The following is a 22,575-nucleotide window of genomic DNA, read 5'->3' on the forward strand; positions in this document are numbered from 1 at the left end:
TGATGAACAGAAAACGAAAAGGTAACGTCACCATCTTGATCAAATCATTACAAAACCAGTTAGCTCTGCTAAGGGGCAAATGATTCAGGTAAAAGGGAACAGAAGCGTTGCATCCACCTTCTGTACTGTACTGGTGGCCTGTGTGTAGGGTAGAAGACTTCACAGGACCTTTCACTAACAGTCGATCTATAGGGCCAGCAGGACAGCTCAGCAGGTCAAGCTGATGACCTCAGTATGACCCCATGACCCACATGGTGGGAGGAGAGAGCCAAATCCCACAAGCTGCCCTGACTTACACACCTGAGCATGTGCCCACATCCACACATTAAAAAATATATATATTTTTTCAAAAAGTAAAAAGTCAACTTCTACAAACCTTTTTTTTACTTTTTGGTTGTATGTAAATTTTACTTTTTTTTTTTTTCGAGACAGGTTTTCTCTGTGGCTTTGGAGCCTGTCCTGGAACTAGCTCTGTAGACCAGGCTGGCCTCGAACTCACAGAGATCCGCCTGCCTCTGCCTCCCAAGTGCTGGGATTAAAGGCGTGCGCCACCATCGCCCGGCTGTAAATTTTACTTTTAACACAAGCTAAAGATTGAAAACAGTATAAAATATTACTGAATTTCAAAAAATATTAAATTTTGTAATTAATGAGTAGGGAAAACATTCTAACAGTTTTCTTCCTTTTTCTCGAGAAGTACACATGGCAGCAGCACTCTCTGATGTTTTGTTGGTACACTATTAACTTCACATCATAGAGACCACACAGCCATGAGAGCTGGACGGCCGACAGCTCGACAGCTCACAGAGCGCACTGAGCAGCTGCCCACAGACCCCTGCCTCCTATTCATTTGCCAAGGCAGACCAATCAGCTACTTTTCCCGGCGTCAGGGTGAGTGCATAAACACTGCTGACTTCACCACCCCTGGAAGGACAATGAGCATACGAATTCAATACTTACCTAGGGATTTCTAAAAAATATAAATCAAGTAATATTCTAAGATGCTGTACTTCCTGGGAAGAAGCAAAAGCAACAACTCAAATCTCTCCAGCAAATCCCATCCCCGTTCCAGTACCCGCACCTTAGAGGGAATACTTACTCCTGTGTTTGGGCTGCAGCAGTTTTTTCCCCAAGTACACAACGACAGCCATGACCACCATGTAGTTTATTATTGAGCCAACACGAGAAGGATATGCAATGACAAGGAGGCCAAACACATCAAAAAAGACCATGTTCCCATGTCGATACTCAGACGAAGAAGCCAGCATGTCAGATGTAGCTAGGTATTTAAGAACTGCTAAAATGTTGTCACCTTTTAGTAAGAGAGACAAGAAGGACTAGTAAGCTAGTAGATCGTGACTTACACATCCACGCACAGCAGAGCTAGGTCAGGCACCCTTCCTACCTAGGTGAGGCCCTGCTCCTGCTCCTTTCTAAGCAATCGCAGTGACTGTAATTGCTAAGTCAGACAGTGAAGACTAAAATTCAAGCCCTCATCTTTCCAGCGCCAAGCCTAACTCATTCAACCACATACTGTCTCTCAACCACACAGGCAATAGAATGCACTTTCTAGATATTTCATTATCGTATGTCAAAAGCCAAACCTGTTAATACCAACCTGCTCTCTGAATGGAATCTATGAGGATTCTGTCCGCTGTGTCATACTTGGTGTGATATATGTATCCATTTTCAATAAAAGCTAAGTCTATTCCTAAGGCAGACAATGGAAAAAGTCATCTTACTTTAAAGATTGGACTTGTGTTAGGCCTGTTTATTTAACATATTAAATTCTAAAAGACAAAATGGCAAAGCAGGAGATTGACTGATGTCTGTCATATTCATGAATGTCATAAACCCTTTTCTGTTCTTACAAAAATCTATAACTACAGTCCATAATTTAAAACATAATAATTAAATAAGCAGTTTAAGCCACATATTAGGGAAGAAAGTTTGGGGGATGGAATTTGGACAGTTAAGAGCAAAATTTAAATTTCGAGTAAACTGTTCAAGTCGCCAAAGCAGTTGGAAAAGTAAAACAACAGCATGGGAGTCAAAGACCCTGAGGATTCTTGGCATCTTTGGGAATGAAGTGCTCGCCAGCTCTCTCCATCACCCACTGTGGTACGTAGCCCCCTACAGGAGGCGGCACTGAGATTATGAGGGGGTTTTTAAAGGACAGCATCAAGAACTCTACTTTGGTGAGTCATAGGATAAAGCCCTCACATACAGTGTCCTCTCAGAAGCTATTACAATCTTCAAGAAGTAAAGTTTCCTTTGAATACAATAGCCTGTGACCACTGACAGAATACCTGGAATGTTTCCAAAATCCCTGTAGATTCGGAAGTCAGTATCAGAAGGGATGATTCCACTCTGAAAAACCTCCTGAGCCACCACAGAAGCAAAGGGGTGTTTGGCTGCTGAAACATAAGCCTGGACCAACCAAGGATTTTCAGGGCCTGAAACGCAACAAGACAACATAATATAAGGTTAACCAGATAGCTCTTTCAGCACAGCCACACCCGGTCAGCCGACCAAGGAAATGTGAGCAACAGCTAGCAATGAGTACAGGGACTCTTTCAGGGGTGATGGAAATGTCTTCGGAGCTGGAGGGGCTGCTTTGTGGTTAGGGTTTCTGCTGCTCAATCATGAGGACAAGAGATCAGTTCCCAACAGCCATGGTCAAGGGGCTCAGACACCTGTAACTCCAGCTACAAGGGTGTATGACCTTTTTGAACCTTTCTGGGTACCTGCACAGACATGCGCACACACATTCACAAAGAAATGAGTACACACACACACATAAAACATTTTCTTTAATACTCTAGAATCATGATAGTGTACACAACTATGTGGAAATACCTAAAAGAAAAAAACACTGAATTTTAACATTAAGTAAGTGAACTAGAGGACATTTAAATTATATATTGATATAATAAGACATGATTTAAATATATATATATTCTAATGAAGGATGCTGTTACAAAATATCACAAGGAAATCATGTGTGTATGTGTTCATGTGCATAAATACACATTATTAAAATATCCTAGAAGAATGTGGAGCAAATTATAACACTGGTTTTCTCAGAGTGCTGCAAATGCCAGTTTCTTATACTCAGTTGGTAGAGCCTGAATTTTTCAAAATGGAACATATTTTAATGGTTTAATCTGTTCAAATTTTATAAGTTTGTATTTTATTAACATCATTCAAAAATGATGCCAGCAAGCCTTCCTGACTCACTACAGCGCTGGCCTGGTGGGCCACTGTTTCTGACATTAAAAATGACTATTCCAGCCACCGAGAGCTCCCCAAATGAGCATTTCCCTCTGAGATGACAATGGAGCGCGGGAGAGTACAAACTGTTTTGTCTGAAAAGCCAGGACAGGACAAGTTTCACACGCACAAAACAGCTGAGGATGGCCATCTGGCATACACTCTCAAACACAATCTCTATCTGCTGGCCTGAGGGCGCTGTCCTCTTGGTCAAATGCAGAAACACTAATGAGCTTTCCAGAAGACAGCACCACAGGAGAGCTGGTGGTCTCCAGGCAGCGAGGGGCATTCTCTCTGGGTGGGAGAGCACAGAACAGGGTGCTGGGTCCTAAGAGGCACTTAGTTTATGGTACACGTCTGGCAGGGGAAATATGAGGCACACTGTTGTCTAGGACAGCCTGGGAGTTTCACAGCAGAGACTCACTGCTCTCATTGCTTAGAGCTCTGCTACTCCTTTTTCATTTGGGAGCTGCTGACTAAATGTGTTCCTCCTATCCTGGATGATATCAAGAAATGAGGTAGAGAGGTGCAGAGCAGCCACCTCTCTCTGTAGATATTAGAGTTCAGCTGCTTCCTGCTGATTACAGAGAAAATAGAAAAGACTGAGAGTTAAATAAAAAATCTTGCTGTATCTCACCTCGTAACCTTGAATTTCTCTCTCTCTCTCTTTCTCTCTCTCTCTCTGTGTGTGTGTGTGTGTGTGTGTGTGTGTGTGTTTGAGGCAAGGCTATGTAGCCTTGGCTGACCTCAACTCCCTATGTAGACCTGGAACTTGGAGATCGCCCAACTCTGCCCACCATAGGCTGGGGTTAAAGGCCTACACCACCAACTTGGCAACCCTGAATTTCCTAAAGGTGTAACTGAAGTACAATACAGATCCATCTTGAGAGTAAGAGTGTAAAGTAAGTTTGAGAGAGTAGTGGATTATGGTACTTTTAGGTTACAAAAGCACTTAGCGTAATTTCAAAACAACAGCATGCCTCTTGAAGATGCTCGAGAAAGTCTCTACCACCTTGGTCATCTCCCCCAGAACACTACTCGCCATTAAGACAAGTCAGAATGGTAGGACATGCCTAGGCTCCCAGCTCTCTGAAGGTAGAGGCAGAAGGATCCGGAGTTCAAGGGCAGCCAGGGATACCAGTAAGATCATTTTGACTCAAACAACAAAAGCAGCTTTGGGCAGAAGCTTTGTGTGTGGCTAAAATGCACTGATGCTTTGCCCAAGTTTCTAGCAGAGGCAGGACAAAGGACAGACTTTCATCATCAGGTCCTAACAGGCCTTGGCTGAGCAAGCTGAGCTTTAGGTTCTGCTAGGATGGCAAGGACACGGTACTTATCGATTTACCCTGTTATCTTCAGGAAAATTTCAGCCTAAGATTTAAACTCTCTCTGGCTATTGAACATAATGTTTAATTTAATTAATTATAATAAATATATATAATTATACATAATATAATAAAATTGTATTTAACAGACAGAACTTCTAAATAGAAATAAATGGTTGCTTTCCATTTCTGATTTTTTAAAATTAATTCAGTGATAAAATTAAATCCCTTAACTGAGTAAATTTTCTCATTTTAATTCATAATTGTCATTTTAAATCCTTATAATCATCCATAATTAATAAAAATAATATTCACCATTATAGGATGGTGATTTTTTTTTAAATATTTTTTCAAGACAGGTTTCTCTGTGTTGCCCTGGCTGCCATGGAACTCTCTAGATCAGCCTGACATCAAGCTCAGAGATCCTCCTGCTTCTGCCTCCAAACTGCTGGGATTAAAGGCGTGTGCCACCACTACCCAGCTGAATATTATTTTTATTACACTTTTTGTAATAACATAATGCGTTGAATTCTATACTTTATTACATTTTATCTGATGTCCTCATTCGCTTCTCTACTGCTGGGATACAACACTGACAAAGGAATTTCCGGGGACAAACAGGTTCGTTTAGTTTACAGGTTGGAGTCCATTCAACAGCAGCTAAGGCAGCAACTCAAGTCAGGAATCCGGAGGCAAAATCTAAAGCAGAGGCCATGGAGGAATGGCTGCTTATTGGCTTGCTCTCCATGGTTTGCTCGGCTTGCTTCTTATAAAACTCAGGACTACCTGCATAAGAGTGCTACCACCTAGAGTGAACTGAGCCCTTCCATGTCAATCATTAACGAGAAAACAAACACAGACATGCCCACAGGCCAATCTGATGGAGGCGGCTCCTCAGCTGAGGCTCACTTTATAGTTATGTCCGTGTGGTGTTGCCAAAAAAAAAAGGAAACAACCAGCACAGATTACAATCCAGTTAACTGGCTCTGAACCAAGTCTGAGCCCGAATCGCTCAGGTTCAAACCATGTTATACCAACTATAAACCTCACTAATTAAACCCTCCTGCCTCTATTCTTCATCTATAAAGTAGAAGTATAGCAGCATGTATTCCTCAAGTTGCTTTGAGAACTAAATAACTTAATGTACATAAGATATTTTAAACAATATTGCATATAAATAAGTACTATACAGGAGCCAAATGTTGATCATATTATTTTGTTTAAAAAAACTAACAAGGACAAGCAGAAAGACCGCTAGAACAATGACCAGCCAGCCTTGCTGAAAGGGTGAGCTCCAGGTTCAGCAAGAGGCCCTGTCTCAGTATCTCAATAAGGAAGAATGCAACTGAAGACGATACTGGATGTTAACACATCTAGCTGCCACAAGCATGTGCACACACACACACACATACAAACGTGCATATACCACACATGTACACACCAAAAAAAATTCACAAAGACAAGTTAAAATTATCTCCCACCTTAAAAATTAATCTCATTCAAGAGACTGCTCCTTAAAGAGCTTACTGACACTGAAAAACGCTCCACCGTCCTAAGATTAGAACTGAGCTGAAACGCGCAGTGCACAGCCTCACTTACCTGTTTGGAACACAAGTTCTTTCCCTCCTACACCTGCTGCCTCCAGGTTAATAAATGCACGGATCAAACTGGCCCAGGGATGCTGAGTAATAAAACCATGACTAGCCTTAATGAGGAGAGAAACAAATGTAGGTTAAAATATGGTTTTATATTGCTTATTTGCATGACAGAATGGCTATCTTGAAAAGGTGGGGACTATGAGAGCAAAGTAAACCCTTCTCAAAGGCAGACTCCAAAGATATCTTCCTGCATATAATGGTGTTCAGTTGGCCAAGTGGAAAGCCACTGTGAGAATACGCCAGAGTTAAATAAAGAAAATACAGGAGTGGAATCTACACGGTTGGCCATTCCTGCTGTCACAGTACCTTCCTCAGATCATCTCTCTGAAACTCGAAGGCTAAAGACTCTCAGGAGAGTCATTATAACATTAAGAAGTCCTTGAATCAGACACTTTTCTGGGCACAGTGGCACATGCCTGTAATCCTAGCACTCAGAAAGCTGAGGCAAGAAGATCGCAAGTGCCAGGCCATCCTGGGAGACATGGCAAGTCCTTGTTCAAAAACTAAAAGTAAAAACAACCAGGCAGTGGTGGCGCACGCCTTTAATCCCAGCAGTCAGAAGGCAGAGGCAGGCGGATCTCTGTGACATGAGGCTAGCCTGGTCTAAAGAGCTAGTTCTAGGGCAGTCAAGGCTACCAAAGAAACACTGTCCTCAGGGAAAAACAAACAAAAGAATGGCATCCTAGCAAGAAGAGCTGTTCTCAGTTGTGTTTCTAACATACTGAGCATGTCTGCATTCATGGGTATTTTTAAAGTCCTATCAAGTACAGTATTTGTTTTGCTTATTATTTTATGGTATTACTCTTATTACTAATAAAAACAATAAGTGTTACCAATCATTATTACTCTCATTATTATTCAAATCAAATATTTGAAACAATGAAATCTTACTTGCAAGACATTTTCCTCAGCACCATTGAAGAGAAACACCACAGCATGCTGCAAGGGTTCTGACGACACGGACATGCCTCGGAGAACCTCGAGCATCACTGCACAGCTAACAGCATCATCGCTGGCACCTTGGAGTCAGAGAAACAGAGTCACTTCTGGGAGCATCAGTGGCTTTCAGAGCTGGTGTGGAATGCAGCTCTCCCCTCAGAGCATCCTGACAGCTGCATCCGGAAGCATAACTGTCACAGGGTGACAGCTATGCCCAATAAAGACAGAAGTGGTCTACTCAATGACATAATGATACCCGGGACCATGCTCACAGCACACACTCAGTATCTGTGTTGATGAATTAACCAGCTAAGGCCACAGGCAAGCTGCAGTTTATCCTCTGCAATAGTCTTACTTCTGTACTCATGCCTTCCTCCCCGCCATCACCTCACATTTACGGAGGGAGCAGCTCTCTGTGGTGGATGCTTAAACTGGATGGAGGAGCACTCTTCAGGGCTTTTCTGGAGGGATAAAGTAAGGGAACGGTACAAAGAAGGCACCAAGCGATAAGACACAGAAGAGGGACCTAGGTAGGACCCTGATCCAGCACTGAAAAGGTACAGCACTCAGTCCACTCTGCCAGCCTCTATGTCAGAAAATTATCATACTAATTTTAACATTTGTATGTACTGACTTGGTATACGACAGCGCAGAGATACAAGTCAGAGGACAATCTTAAGGAGGTCACTTCCCTTCCATGATGTGGGTCCAAATTCAGGCAGCGGGGCTTGTTGGCGGCAGGCACCTTTAAGCACTGAGCCATCTTGCTGTTTCAAAAGCACTGTGAGGACTAAAGTAGCCGACGGCTATCTGACGACACTGAGAAGGTACGGCTAGTCGCTCATATATTGTTAGCATGTTCAAAGGGGTCCTCATCCTTCACCAGCATAGAATGAAATACGGGGATCCAATGCAGCGAGGAGGAAGGCTGCAGTGGAAAAGGAGTAAGACTGGACTGAACGAGAGTGGGAGGCACACTGGAGTCCAGTAACCAATTCTGTTTTCTAGAGAGCTGACTTTTCTCATAATGGCAGTTTAAAGGGCATTCGGGGTGAGTAAACACCACCCTAGTGCAGGCAGCACTTCTGGATGTGCACACAGTGAGGCAGGGTGCCGCAGCATTCAGTGGGGACTTGAGAGCAGGAAGTCATTCATTATTTCCTGATCAGAGAGCAGACGACGGCTCCACCTCACAGGTTTTGCACAGATTATACAAGACAACCCCACTGTCTGGCCCTGGGAAACTGCCCACCTTAGTCTTCCCCTTTCTCTGAAAACTTAGGGAAGATTGTGTAACCAGCTAAAATAAAATGCTTGCTTTGGGGCTCTGTTGAATTCCATACCCCACGTCTGCTCAGAAAGAAAACAATATTAATGACACCTTTCTTGGTGATTATTGGACTGATTATTATTAGCCAGCAGTCAGTGGAACAGCACAACCGCTACCTGGTCACAGGTAATTAGAGCAGGGATAAGCCGTAGAGCTACTGTGCGCCACTTTTCTGAAAACAGATGAAATAAACATTCCATTTAATTTGAAACTGTCCTTTAAAAAAAAAGCAAGCAGTAAGACTTTTCTTTATTCAAAGTGAAAGTGAAATTCAAAAACCTTTACCTTTAAAGGGCTGACTGACCAATTCCCCGTTCATATTCCCCTACTTTATTGGTTCTAGTCTTAGAAGAGACCCAGAAAAAGGGTCAAAATCCCTTTAAGTGAAAGTCAGAGGACAGTAAAAAGGCTGAGTGATTAACTGACATCCCTTTCCATTTAGAACCAACCCTGAAATTGAAGCCACCCCAAAATAACTCAAGTGTCTCCTTTACCGATGACCTGGCACCGCAGCAGACCCGAGGCGATAGAGGAGGTTCTCTAGATAACATTACTTCTAATTGGTATCAATTCCCGCATCCAGATATGCTGCTGGAGCTTTAAAACAACCGTGGCTGCGCAGTCCCAGCCCTTGGGCAGCTAAAGCAGAGTTGCTGGTAAGACTCAGGCCAGCCTACACTGCTCAAGATGGCTCAATAACACTTCTGAAGTTGGAGGACATCTTAGTGATAGAGCATCTGCCCAGCAAATACAAGTGTTGGGTTCCATCCCCAGCAGTTGAGTTAATCTTCAAAGACAACCTTAGGCCCTGAAGAGCCTCGGACAGCAAACCTCACCACTGGACTTTACTTCCCATACCTGTCACCTCCACCGCTTGCTGCCACAGACACTAGGTCCTTTCTCCTTTCCTGCTTTGGTTTGGTTTCGGTTTTTCAGCAGCATTATGGATAGAATTTGGGGCTGCACATACTGGCGATCACTCTTCCACTAAGCTACACCCCATCTGGTTCTTGTCTTTGTCACTTTTCAAGAAAGTTTTGTTCTTTGATGACAACACCTAAGCCGGAGAGCTGAAGCACCTCTTAGAAATGGTTCGCTTTCCCCTGGCATCGCCCAGATACACCTGCATGTGAAAACAGCCTTGTCTGCTTTTTCTCTTATTTATCTTTTCTTACAGGGATCCATCCCACATAAGAATTATGAAATGTAGCCGGGCGGTGGTGGCACACGCCTTTAATCCTAGCACTCAGGAGGCAGAGGCAGGAGGATCTCTGGGAGTTCGAGGCCAGCCTGGTCTACAAGAGCTAATTCCGGGACAGGCACCAAAGCTACAGAAAAACCCTGTCTTGAAAAAACAAAACAAAAAAAAAAAAAAAAGAAATATGAAATGTAAAGAAAAAGTCAGAGATCCTGAATTCAATTCCCAGCAACCACAATCTGGCTCACAACCATCTGTAATGAGATCTGGTGCCCTCTTCTATCATGCAGGCATGCATGGAGGCAGAACACTGTATATACAATAAATAAATCTTTTTTAAAAAAAGAAAAAAAGGGGTTTCTACATCTGTCTTTCTAATACAATGCTCTTAACGAGCCACAGTATTAGGTGTCCCTTTCCAATTGAAGCATCTTAATAATGAGCACAGGGTGGGTGGCTCTGTAGTTTCCCTCGCATAAGTTAAGGCACTTCTGCCCTTTTAAAAATGAATGTGTGGATACTGGTTCTGAATAAGCAGAGTATATTCTAAATGCAAAGAAATGTCCAGTTGCAAAATCATTTCATCAGGTTAAGGCTAGTTTATGTCCTATGTAATTCTAGATGGTTATATTGGGCCTGCTGTATATTCAAGCAGTCCAGAAGTATTGCTATCAATAGTACCAACAAGGGAAGCTTTTCCTTCAAAGACGTCATCCTAATGTTTTGCTCACAGTTAAGCCTTTCAGCAACACTATTAGCAAATTAACTACTATTTTCCCATTTAACAGCTAAGAAGTTAAAGAATAAATTAGGCAATAAGCCCAAGAAGGCCTAACGGTCCTCAGATATTCTCCTCCTGGCCAGAAGGCCCAGCACCTACCCCAGCTCGGTGTGATCAGAGGTGACAAGTCAGAAAAGGGGTCTTCTTAAGTTGAAAAGTCTCAGGATGTCGTGGTAAATGCTACTTTCTATTCTTACCTGCCTACATTAGCTGGGTTTTTTTTTCTTTTTGCATGCTTTATTTGTGAATGTTTACTTGAGTATATAGAAAACAATTTTAGAGACAATGCATGCCATTGGTTTAGACATGAGACCACTGTAAGAGGCCATTATTTACATGATAAAAGATTTCAGGACTTAAAAACAATGAGCATACTTCATACAATAGCATTTCAATAGTGATTTGTTTCACTCTATATTTCAAAAACATCGCCATCTCTAAACAAAAAATAAATAAATAACCCTTGGAGCCAGGCGGTGGCAGCACACACCTTTAATTATAGCACTCTGGAGGCAGAAGTAGGCAGATCTCTGAGTTCCAGGACAGCCAAAGCTACACAGAGAATTCCTGTCTCAAAAAACAAAACAAAACAAGACAAAAAAAAAAAAATCTCTGGAGCTCAGCAGTTAAGAGAGTGTGCTGCTTCATCATGAGGCCAAGTTCAGATGCCAGAAGCCACAGCAGCCACAACTGCTCATAGGTGCCTAAACTATCAGCCTCTTCTGGTCTCCAAGTACATCCACACACATACAAATACACAGACACACACACACATAAATAAAATAAGCATCTCATAAACACATATTTTTTTAAAAAAGCTCAATAATCCTTGCGGCCCACCACTACATCAATACCTCCACATTCTGGGAAAACTTGATCTCCAACTCTCAAGCTAGTTGAATCTCTCCACCTCCAAGCTGTTACTGTTGACTGCAATGCTTTTTTGTGAAACTTCTGGGGAAGCCTAATGCCTCTGTTAAGTTTTGCTACATGCATTTCAACCAATACCCTATTAAACAATTGAAGGACGTTTTAAATACTTTTCTTAGCATTAATCTTGCCAATGCAGGTTGCACTCTTTGGTGCTACTGCAAGGAGAAAGACACCCAGAGTCTGGCCTCAGGACACATGAAATACTATTCAAACTACTGAAGACATGTTTCTGAGAAATCTTATATTTAATAAAAACACAAGTTCCTCATTGATGTAGGAGGTTCTTCTGTCTATGTGTTGCTTTCATTGGTTGAATAAAGAAACTGCCTTGGCCTTTTGATAGGGCAGCACTTAGATGGGTGGAGTAGACAGAACAGAATGCTGGGAAGAAGGGCAGAGTGGCAGACACCATGCTTCTCCTGCCTGAGACGGACACTGGTTAGACTCATGCGGGTAAGCCACAGTCAAGTGGCGATACACATTAACGGAGATGAGTTAAACTAATAAGTGAGAGTTAGCCAGTAAGAAGTTAGAGCTAATGGGCCAGGCAGTGTTTAAATGAATACAGTTTCTGTGTGGTTATTTCGGGGGTTAAGCTAGCCGGGCAGCAGGACGCAGGACACAGCCCGCTCCTCTTCTCACAACACCCCATGACTCACTGCAATGACCACTTATAAGTAAAGACGGTATGGACTAAAGGGATACATACTGTGTGACTCACTGAGTCATGTTACAGCCTCCACGCCGAGATTTTTTTTTTTAATGTGTTTTCTGTTTTATTTTTATTTTTTAATTTTGGTTTATTATAAATTTTGTTTTGGGGAAAGGCTACAAAGGCAGAGGGTCAAAGTGACGGGACGGGGAGATGAGTGGGATTGGGATGCATGATGTGAAATCCACAAAGAATCAATAAAAAGTTAAATTTAAAAAAAAAAAGTTCAATGTAGGGGATTCTTGCTGATTTGACGAATATGTATTATGTCAGTCATTGTCTTAAACATCAAGTTTTTTGTCTTGCCAATGTCTATTCTGAGCACAATGTATTCTACCAGTATGCCATGCCCTCAGTAGACACGTGGGCAGTAACTCTAACTTGCTAAGTGATTGGAAACTGCAAAAGTAAAGTCCTCCAAACCACGTATCCCTTAATGCAGGGATGCTTTACCCAGTACACCCAAAGCAACCCCTACTGCAACCCCTGGCTGTGTAAGAACTTACAAGTGGACAGACACATCAGTAAACCAGTAAGGCTACTTCAGTCTACCAAAAACAGCTCATGTATTGTCATGGGGTTTGTGGGCCACTGTTTAGTAATTACAATAACAATAAGAACTTAAGGGAATATTAAATTGTTAGACTCTACACTGGTATTAATTACCTTGCCTTCCATCACAATGAAAAAATGCTGTCTAGAAAAAATGGTCCCGACAACTGCTCAGGCAGGTTGGGGCTACGTTAGTAAACTTTCTGGACTGCAGTGACTTTAAAATGACTAAAAATCAAGTACATACCTGGTGAATTTGCCACCGAGTCAAAGTGACAGTTAGCCAGTACAGCGTGCTGGGCTCCACCCCGGGGCTCCAGCTTCACCACAATATTAGTGATGTTGTCGTAGTAGCTTGTAAAGCCGCCCAAGAAGTCAATGCTAAAGGAGCCTGTAGGCCTCTGTATGTCCACGGAGATTCTGTGTAGGCTCTGGCTTTGCGCTTCAATCAGTCTGATCTGCTTCAAAAGGTACTGGACTGTCAGAATTTCATTTTCTGCACTTCCTGTAGTCCTGGGGCCAATGGCTGTTATGTGTTCCAGATAATCCCTGGGAGAATCAAAAGAACAATGATGAGGAACTCCTGCAGACTGGTAAGGAACACATCTCGGAGCAACATCCCACTGGGCTTCCCTGGAGAAGGAAGGCTGTTGTTGGTTCCCAACTGCTCAGCCCCAAAATAATCACACAGAAACTGTATTAGTTAAATCACTGCTTGGCCCATTAGCTCTACCTTCTTATTTGCTAACTCTTACATCTTAATTTAACCCATCTCCATTAATCTGTGTATCGGCCACGTGGCAGCGGCTTAACGGTCAGCATCTGTCTCTGGCGGGCTACATAGCTTCTCTCTGACTCTGCCTTTCTTTTTCCCAGCATTCAGTTTAGTTTTCCCAGCCTAGCTCTGTTCCCCTATAGCTCTGCTATAGGCCCAAAGCAATTCCTTTATTAACCAATGATAATCACAGCATACAGAGGGAAATCCCACATCACTTCCCTTCTACCTCAGAGTTTAGTTCTTTTGACTTCTCACATAAAGGAAAAAAAAAAATACACTGCCCTTCCCCATTTCTAAGACATTGGGTATCTGGCTATCCTGGAACTCACTATATAGACCAGGTTGGCCTCGAACTCACAGAGCTCCGCCTGCCTCTACTACCTCTCAAGTGCTAGGGCTCAGGGCGCTTTAAGATAGACAAATAAATAAATAAATAAATAAATAAATAAATAAATAAATAAATTCAGGCATGACCTGGAAGTTTCATCATTTTATATTGCATCCCAGCAGCTAATGTTTTCAAATCTTCTTCCATTGACCCGCCCCCCACATCAAATCAGTACCAAGTCTAGGATTTATATACAATACATGAGACTGCTGAAGGCTAGGCAGGAAAACACAACATCACAGGCTAGTTATGGATTGTTCCTTACTGGGTCTAAGTGGCCGAAACCGATGATAAGGAAAACCAAGGAAACCCCTTAACAAATTAAGTTTTCAACACGCTACATCCACAGGAGCAGTTTTTAAAATACGACTGCAGTTAAAAAATTTTCTGCTCGCTTAGGTTTCATCTGGTTTAAGACGCAAGTTACAATATCAAAGAATTCACCTTCCCTAGTACATCTGAGGTCGTTTAAAAAAGTTGAACCCTATACAGTATGTAATACAAACGAACCACAGACCGTCCGCGAACTTCAGAAATTGTGGGCAAAGTTCTGAACGGGTGGCTTCTGAGGAGTATCCACAGCTTCCGGATTTGGGAGCTGTGGGGCTTGGGAAGGCAGCACACTGCATTACCCCTTCCCAACACCATCCCAAAAGGCTTTATAATGAATGCAGTCTTGGCCCCACTCCCGTCTCATTTTAAATTCAAGAGAACTAACTAAAGTAAAAAGTGCAAGTTGCTCCAAAAAGGGAGGATGGATGACAGGGGCGTGCTAACCACCAATCATCTGCAGGCGGGGCAGTGGATGGTAAAGCAGACCCGATCCACCTGGCCACCCCGAGAAAGCAAAAAAGGGGGAGCCTGCAAGCCCCGGATACCCGCAATTCAGACTCGAGAGGGACGCACAGGACCATCCCACTTCCCACCCACGTGCGCCCAGGGCCCTAGGTCTCAGCGCCGCAGCGCCAGACTCACCAGCCTAGGGCTCACTGACCCGGGGCTCACCGGCGCGGGACACGCCGACTCGGGGGTCCCCCCACGCCGGGCTCCCCCCGCCTGGGGCAGCAGCGGACGAGCAGCCGGCTCGGTCGGCCGTACCTGGCTTGGCGCGCGTCGAACTCGCCCTGGAGCCCGGCGGGCCGGCTGAGCACCAGCCGCTGCAGCGAGAGCTGCACGAGCGCCCGCAGTGCGAGCAGGTAGAGCGCGAGCGCCAGCACCGTGCGCGCCTCGCACAGCGCGGTCCCCGCGCCCCGGCTCGCGCCTCCGCTCTCCGTGCTCCTCTTCCGCGTCCTCCCGCCGCCGCTCGCGTCCTCCGGAGCTGAGGCCTCTCGCTCCCGGTGCGGCTCGGCCGCCTCTCCCTCCCGACGCTCCGCGGCGCCGCGGTGCCGCCTCACGGCCGCCGACTCGGAACTCCATTCCATGGCCGCAGCCGCAGCCACCAGCCCCAACTGCCCCGGCCCGCGACAGCCCGGGCCGCCGCGGCCACCGCAGCGCCTCCTAGTGAGCGGACGGAAACTGCAGAGGGCCAAACTTATTCTGATTGGCTGGTCCGCTCTGCTGCGCCCGAGCGCTGGAGTCTAAGTGATCTTTGGTGGCCGGGGCGGAGCGTGGTGGCGGTGCTCGCTCCCCACCCTGGGGCAAGCAGATAGCCAAACGGAAAAACACCCCGTGAAACTAAAAATGAGCTGCCCCAAGCAAGAGAAAAGTGCAAGGCCGCTTTAAACAGATTGCACGAGGCATTAATCCTGCACTGGGCAAATGAAGACAATGACTCGATTTACCTCTGAAAAAGTAAGATTCTGGCTACAAAAACAAGAAGTAAGACTCCACAACCGGCAGTGGACTAACAGGCCTGTAATCCGGACACTAGACAGGATGTCCACTGAAGGATCTCTATTTCGCTTACAGAGTGGGATATAAAACGAACATCCTGCGTTACAAAAGAGAAAGAGGGAAAGAAAAAAGGTTGCATGTCTAAACCCAGCACTCAGGAGGCACAAAAGGGAGGAGTTACTCAAATTAGAAGCCTGTCAGGTCTACACAGAGAATCCCAGGCTAGTCCGGGCTAGGTGAGAGGGAGGAGGAGGAAGAGGAGACACAGCAGATAACCGGAGCTAGTGTCAGCTCGATTTAACAGATAAAAACAATGGCTATGGTTTAATGAACAGCTGCTGAGTCGAGCAGTGTGCTAAGTGCAGATTTTGAAAAGAAAACATTTCTATTCCTATTTAATAGCTGAAGAACATAAAGGCAACGAATGAAAGATGAATGGGCTCCCAAGACAGCCTTAGGTTCCTCTGCTACACAGGGCACTCTGGAATCAAAGGTTCTGAAAAATGTTCTTGGGCCAGATGGATCAGAAGGTAAATGTGCTTGTCCCCACCTTCCCCCAAAGCCTGACGACCAGAATTCCATACTGGGTGCTGTGGTAGAAAGAAATTGGACACCAGTTTCCACTAGGTGTCCACTGGCCTAAACGCGCACACACGTGTGTACTTGCAAACATACAGATCATGCAAACACAATTATGCTGACTAGTCTTATATCAACTTGACACAGAAACTAGTTATCTGAAAGGAGGGAGCCACAGCTGAGAAAATACCCAGCTTAGCACATTTTCTTAATTAGCGATTGATGGGCAGGGCATAGCCCTTTGTGGGGGTGCTACCCCTGGGCTGGTGGTTCTGGGTTCTAAGAAAACAGGCTGAGCAAGCCATGAGGAGCAAGCAAGCCATTAAGCAGCACAGCTCCATGGTCTCTGCATCAGCTCCTGCATCCAGGTTCCCGCCCTGCATGAGTTCCTGTCCCGACTTCCTTGATGAAAAACTATGATATGGAATAATAAACCTTTTTTTCCCCAAGTTGCTTTGGTCATGCTGCTTCATCATAACAATAGTAACCCTAACTAAGACACACAATAGCAAAATAAAAATGTTGAAATACCTTAAAAATAAATAAGTAATAAATGAAGTTAGTCTTCCTTCAATATCATCGTTGAGCGCTGCGCACCGCACCCCTGTGTCCGCGCCCCCGTGTCTGCGTTCTGTGCGCTGGCACCCAGTTCGCGAGCTTCAGGCAAGGGGGCTGGAGGTTAAAATACACAGACACACACAGACAGAGAGACAGCGACACGAGTCATCCTCGAATTCTCCAAGAATGCCCCCTTTATTGGGTTCAGGGGCAGATTATATAGAGATAGCCACGCCCCAGCCAAACACACCAGAAACCACTCTCCTGCCATCAGGAACTCCTGAAGGTCTCGTGCTCAGAGCAGCTGTAGGCACTCAGATCAGGGGATTACAAGAAATTCAGGATCTGGGGTCTCACTGCTCCCAACAGTTGAGGGGCAAGAAGCTGGTCATTGGTTTTAGTAGCAAATGCTAGCAACTGGCCAGTCTTGTTTCTGCTTGCTGGTGCAACGAGCCTCTTCGATTCAAGGTTCTGTAGCCCAAATTTGGAATGGCTTAAGTGTTCTAAGGCACTGACCTAGAGACCCACTGAGAAAACACAACGCAGGACCCTGACTGAACTTCTGTATCATACAACACCCTGCCCACCTCTAAGACCATGAGATGCAGGATGCGCCTCCAGCCACACTGGCCTCTCAAACACTTCCGGGTTGCCACCTTTCCTTTACAGTATCTCCTCATATACTATTTGGATTACCCAAAATGCTTGCTCCTTCCCTTCATTACCAAGCTAATGCCCTTCAAATCTCAACTGAAGTGGCACTTGCTCAAACAAGACTCACTCAATCCAGCTAAGCAGACACCACTTCCCATTGTGTGTGCTCTTAGAGCACCATTAATACTGTGGCTCTTCCATGTTTCCCTCCCGAGACTGCAGGCCCCACAAAGGCAAGGGGCTCGTCTAGCTTTCCTGAGCTCATTACCCTCCCGAGACACAGCGTGGCATGTGCTGCACGTCTCGAGTGGATGGAAAGGCAGCAGAAGCACAGAACGTTAGTTCTGAAAGAGCCTGTGTAGTCTGTAAGCTCTATGAGACCAAAGACAGTGTCATCACCTCACCCATAGTGCTTAGCGTCTGCCCAGTTTCTGGTTATCACTATGTATTCGCTGAATGGGAGAATGAAAATATATATATATATACACACACATACATACATACATACACACACATATATATATATATATCTTTCTATAAGAATCAGATTTTTTTTTTGCTATTTACTTCCCCCAAAGTCTAGGACCCTCTATCACCTTTAGAAGAAGAGTTCTCTAAGTCAACAGCCGTATCTGCTACAATATATGAAGATATATCAAACTGTTTCAATATATCAAGATATGGGTGTTTCTGCTGTCTTGTTATGACTGGGGGCCATAGAGCTTGGTGTGCTGGCTGGTTTTATGTCAACTTGAAACAAGTTAGAGTCCACTTAGAAGAGGGAGCCTCAATTGAGAAAATGCCCCCACAAGACCAGTCTCTGGGAAAGCCTGTGGTTCCTTTCCTTGATTGATGATGTAGAAAGGCCCAGCCCATTGTGTTTGGTGCCGCCCCTGGGTAGTTGGTCCTGGGGATGTAAAGGAAAGCATCATGCTGAGCAAGCCATAAGGAGCAAGCCAGGAAGCAGCACTCCTCCATAACGTCTGCATCAGCTCCTCCCTTTAGGTTCCTGCCCTGAGTTCCTGCTCTGACTTCTCTCAGTGACAGAGTACGCCGTGGAACTCTAAGTTAAAATAAACCTTTTCTTCCGCAAGTCGCCACTGGTCAACGTGTTCAATCACAGCAGTAGAAACCCTAACTAAGACTCCTACAGAGAGAATGTTCCAGGCGGCGGGAAGTGAGCAAGCTTTAGATGCAACACTGAGAAAGGCTGTGGGTGAAGCAGAAGGAAGTAGGACAGGGACAGACATCTGAAGAGGTTAGGGGAGACCATAGTCAGGGGCCAGCACATGGAGGGCCTCCCAGCTTTAGCGAGGGCTTGGGGGTGTTCTGAGAGGACCGCACAAAAACCACACCTGGAACAGTTGTCCATTCATACCCCGAGGCCCCAGCCTCAGCCTTAAGATGACTCAGCCAAAAATGAACTAAACCTAGATTTGGACTCTCCAGACTTGGTCCTTTATACAAAGTCTTAAACAGCTCATACTATTCCCTTATACATCATTACAGAGTTTATACAGTATGCACCCTATACACCATTATGGAGCTTATACAGTATAAACCTTATTCAACCTTATACAGCTTTGCTGAACACACTGGGCTAGCCTGCAGTCAACAGCTTGGGCTTTAGTAACATCTGGCCTTCCGAGTTCCAGAGGCTACTTTGACCTGGAGATGTGTTTGTTTGGAAAGAAGACGGCAGTGACTTACAATGCGAACTCTAGTTCCCTCACACTAAATTGATGAAGAGGATAAGATGGAGGCAAAGGCTTTGCTGCCTCTGTCTGACAGGCTGCTGATCACTGGGGCAAAGTCAGCTCATCCTTCTTGGCAGACCATAAGTTTTCCTTCTGTGTCTTTATGGGACATAGGACCGGGCTGACCAACAAGTATAGCTATGGTCCAAAGCCCACCTTTCTTCTTCTCTCTCCTGTTTCCCAGTAACTTAGCCACACCGAGGAAGGCTGACCTGTTCACGGCCAGCACACGGCCTCCCACACATGCGCAGCTAACACGCTTACGGACCTCCTTCCCATGAGGAGGACCAGCTCACTCGCCATGGTTCCCTTACGTTACATCATATTACAGTCAGGTGAGGTATCAAGCCTGATAAGAGGCACGAAGACAGTCCAAACCAGCTATAAAAGACAGAAACCGACATCAAAGCTAGGAAATGGTGTGAGTGAACAAGACACAAAAGCCAAGTTAAGAATCTCATACACAAGCAAGAGCCTGGCTGTCCACTGCAGAGGGACGGCTGAAGCTGTTCTGGTGCCCACACTGTTACTGTATCGTGGGTTTGTTTCTCTGCTTTGTCTCACGTGTCCCAGGCTGGCCTCAAACTAGCCAGCAATGAGCTTGAACTCTGACTCCCCCCCATCTCTACCTCCCAAAGGATTGCGCAGGTATCATCCTTCCTGTTTCATGCAACACTAGGGATTAAACCCCAAGGCTTTGTGCCTGTAACTGGGCACTCTGCCAACTGAGTCACAGCTCCAGCCCAGCAACTTTATAAGTGAGACAGAAGAACGTGGAAATGCCTGTAGATATAAGAAGAAAGGTCAAGTGATTAAAAAAAAAAATCGATGTAAGTGCAACAATTAAAGCTTAAAATGGGCAGAGTTTCCATCAAATAAGAAGTGTCAGACAACAGAAACGTTAAATATTGATTTCACAACATTAAAAACGTGTATTCATTAAAACAGTCACATACACTCACTCACTCACAGACACTCACACACAAAATTAATGATAGAGTATCTGGGCAGATGACTCAGGACCTGAGCTTAACTCCACAGAACCTGCCAAAAGGCAGGCACAGAGTGGCCTCTGACCTCTGTGGTGGGGAGACAGAGAAAGGGGGCTCCCTGGGACTTGTTGACAGTGAGCTTTCAGTGAGCTCTTAATGCATTATGTGACCCTGTCTGAAAAAGAGAAGTACACACTCACGGGCACACACAATGAACACACACACACACACATACACACATACACACACACACACATACACACACACACACACACACACCCCAACAAGGAAGAAAAGAGAAAATAACAGGCAAATGACCCAACACTGGGGCAGAATTTACAAGTATGAAACCCAAAGTCAGGATCATGTGTTTTATTTGTATGTGTTGTGTGTTTGCAGATCAGCAAGAAAGACTTTAACGTAAATGTGTACCACACTGTTCATCCGTAGTATCAAAGGAGTAGATGTGGGCAGTAACTTACATTGAGAAGGTTCTCTTTTAAATAGCAGACATTTCTTACCAGTTTCATAAATAGAACTCACACGACGCTGGTAGGATATATTTTGAATAACTTTCCTGGAAAGCAATTATTTAAGGTGTGCCAGGAGCCTTAAAAGAACTCACAGTTTTAGGCAGTGATTTCATACATAGAGATCTGTCAAAATGTGCCTTTAAAAAAGAGACATGAATTGTGCAGGTGGTTTATGTCTCTCATCCCAGTATGAGAGGATTGCTATGAACCTACATAGTGAGTTTCAGGCCAGCCTGGGCTACAGCGTGAAACCCTGTCTCCAAAGCAGAAAGAGAGGGAGGGAGCAGGAGAAGGGAGAGAGAGAGGGAGGGAGGGAGCCCAATACTGCAAAACATTTAAGCTGAAAGGTGATTTTAGCATATATATGAGAGACGAAAGGTCAAATAAATCATAGCACATTCAGAGTTTGGAACACATAGATTTGGAACAACATTGCTGAGTCAGTCTCGTACCAAGAGAGAAAGAGTAGACATCAAAGTGGCCACGTGTGCTTGCAGAAACACACCCTATAATAAACAGCTTATCTCTGGTGATTTTTCCTTCTCTATTTTCCACCTTCTGTGTCTCCAGTTCAGTGCTCAGAAGCTTGTGTGTGGAGCGCGGTCCTTTCACTTCTAAGGAAGATGGTTTGTAATTAATTATAGCACCGATGCGATCTAACCAGGGAAGAAAATTATCAAAAAAACTGACTTTGGCTAGTAGTCTTCAAGCACTTCTATCCTTCCTTCCTCCCTTCCTCCCTCCCTCCCTCTCTCCCTCCCTCCCTTCTTTCTTTCTTTTCTTCCTTTCTTTCATTTTTCATTTTGCTTTCTTCTTCTATGGTTGTTTAAGTAAGATAGGGTCTTCGCATGTAATCCAGACTTCTCAGCAATCTTCCTGCCGCTGGCTCCTGACGCTGGAATTACAGATGGGCAACACCTCACCTGACCTTCTTTCTCTTTTTCTGCCCTTTTCTTGTTTTCTCTGGCAGCGTTAGGACTCAGACCCAAGATTCCACATGTCAAGTCAGTGCTCCACAGCTCAGATACATCTTGAGGCCCAGGCACATCTCTAAACTAAAAAGTTTGAAACTTCAATATTTAGTTGCTGAACCAATCAAATAATAGAGGGGGGTTTTACTTCTTTAAATTCTGCCTTTGGCGTGAGAGAATTAGCGCTTTGAAATGCCTCTGGCTTTTAGGTTTTCTCTTCCATCCTTTGTAGCCTATTAGAGAAGAACCCAACAAACTGAATGTCTTTTGGGTCACACATCAGTGCTTGTTTGTATTTTTCCACTGGGCTTAGGGGAGACTGATGACTTGGTACAAAGAGTGTGTGACTCAGCAGTTTGGAGGCTGGGGACATTGACTGGACTGAATTTGCTCCATGTTGAAAATGGGCTGCTCAGATCTACTTAAATATTCATGAATTGTGTGCTTGCCAGAGCCCGGCACATCTACACATGCTCGCCCAAAATGCCAGCCCTCCCCATGCTCACTTGGCCTGTGAGGGGTGACCTTCCTTGGGTCCTTGCTGGCCCAGAATAGCTTCTGCGGCTGCTGCATTTCCACGATGTTCCCCAAAGGAAGGAGACCACAGTGGATGGTACATGAAAGTAGCACCAGTTTCTCTCGGAGCGAGACATCAGGAGCCATAGCAGGAGAATCACTTGGTAGCTTCCTGTGACTTACCCACCTAGTGCATCAGACTCTAAGGTAGGGGGTGGGAGGGGGGCTCCTGCAGACTGATGTCTACTTAGACAAAAGTGGTCAGCTATGGTGGCCAAGGGTTTTCCAGGACTGGACTACATGTCCAGCAGTGTG

The 22,575-nt window shown here is 44.8% G+C and overlaps 2 protein-coding genes across 3 annotated transcripts in view; one reads left to right on the forward strand and one right to left on the reverse strand.

Annotated features, from left to right (window-relative positions):
- The window catches only part of Ric1 (RIC1 homolog, RAB6A GEF complex partner 1), a 106,368-nt gene extending 105,291 nt beyond the window's left edge, over positions 1–1,077 (forward strand). The window contains exon 27 of the mRNA XM_050157234.1: positions 698–1,077. Within this exon, the coding sequence (XP_050013191.1) occupies positions 698–744 (47 nt within the window). The 3' untranslated portion in view covers positions 745–1,077. The remainder of the gene's footprint in view (positions 1–697) is intronic.
- Positions 1–15,352, reverse strand: part of Ermp1 (endoplasmic reticulum metallopeptidase 1) — a 35,043-nt gene extending 19,691 nt beyond the window's left edge. For both annotated transcript variants that reach the window (XM_050157263.1, XM_050157256.1), the window contains exons 1-7: positions 14,966–15,352; positions 12,949–13,250; positions 7,148–7,275; positions 6,198–6,303; positions 2,310–2,456; positions 1,619–1,711; positions 1,100–1,312 (exon numbers count right to left, since the gene is read on the reverse strand). In XM_050157263.1, coding sequence (XP_050013220.1) covers positions 1,100–1,312; positions 1,619–1,711; positions 2,310–2,456; positions 6,198–6,303; positions 7,148–7,275; positions 12,949–13,250; positions 14,966–15,288 — 1,312 coding nt within the window. In that variant the 5' untranslated portion in view covers positions 15,289–15,352. The remainder of the gene's footprint in view (positions 1–1,099; positions 1,313–1,618; positions 1,712–2,309; positions 2,457–6,197; positions 6,304–7,147; positions 7,276–12,948; positions 13,251–14,965) is intronic.
- Positions 15,353–22,575: the final 7,223 nt, after the last annotated feature.

Source organism: Alexandromys fortis, unplaced genomic scaffold, assembly GCF_014885135.2.
Source record: "Alexandromys fortis isolate MF-2015 unplaced genomic scaffold, M_Fortis_MF-2015_v1.1 scaffold_10, whole genome shotgun sequence".
Lineage (NCBI taxonomy): Eukaryota > Metazoa > Chordata > Mammalia > Rodentia > Cricetidae > Alexandromys > Alexandromys fortis.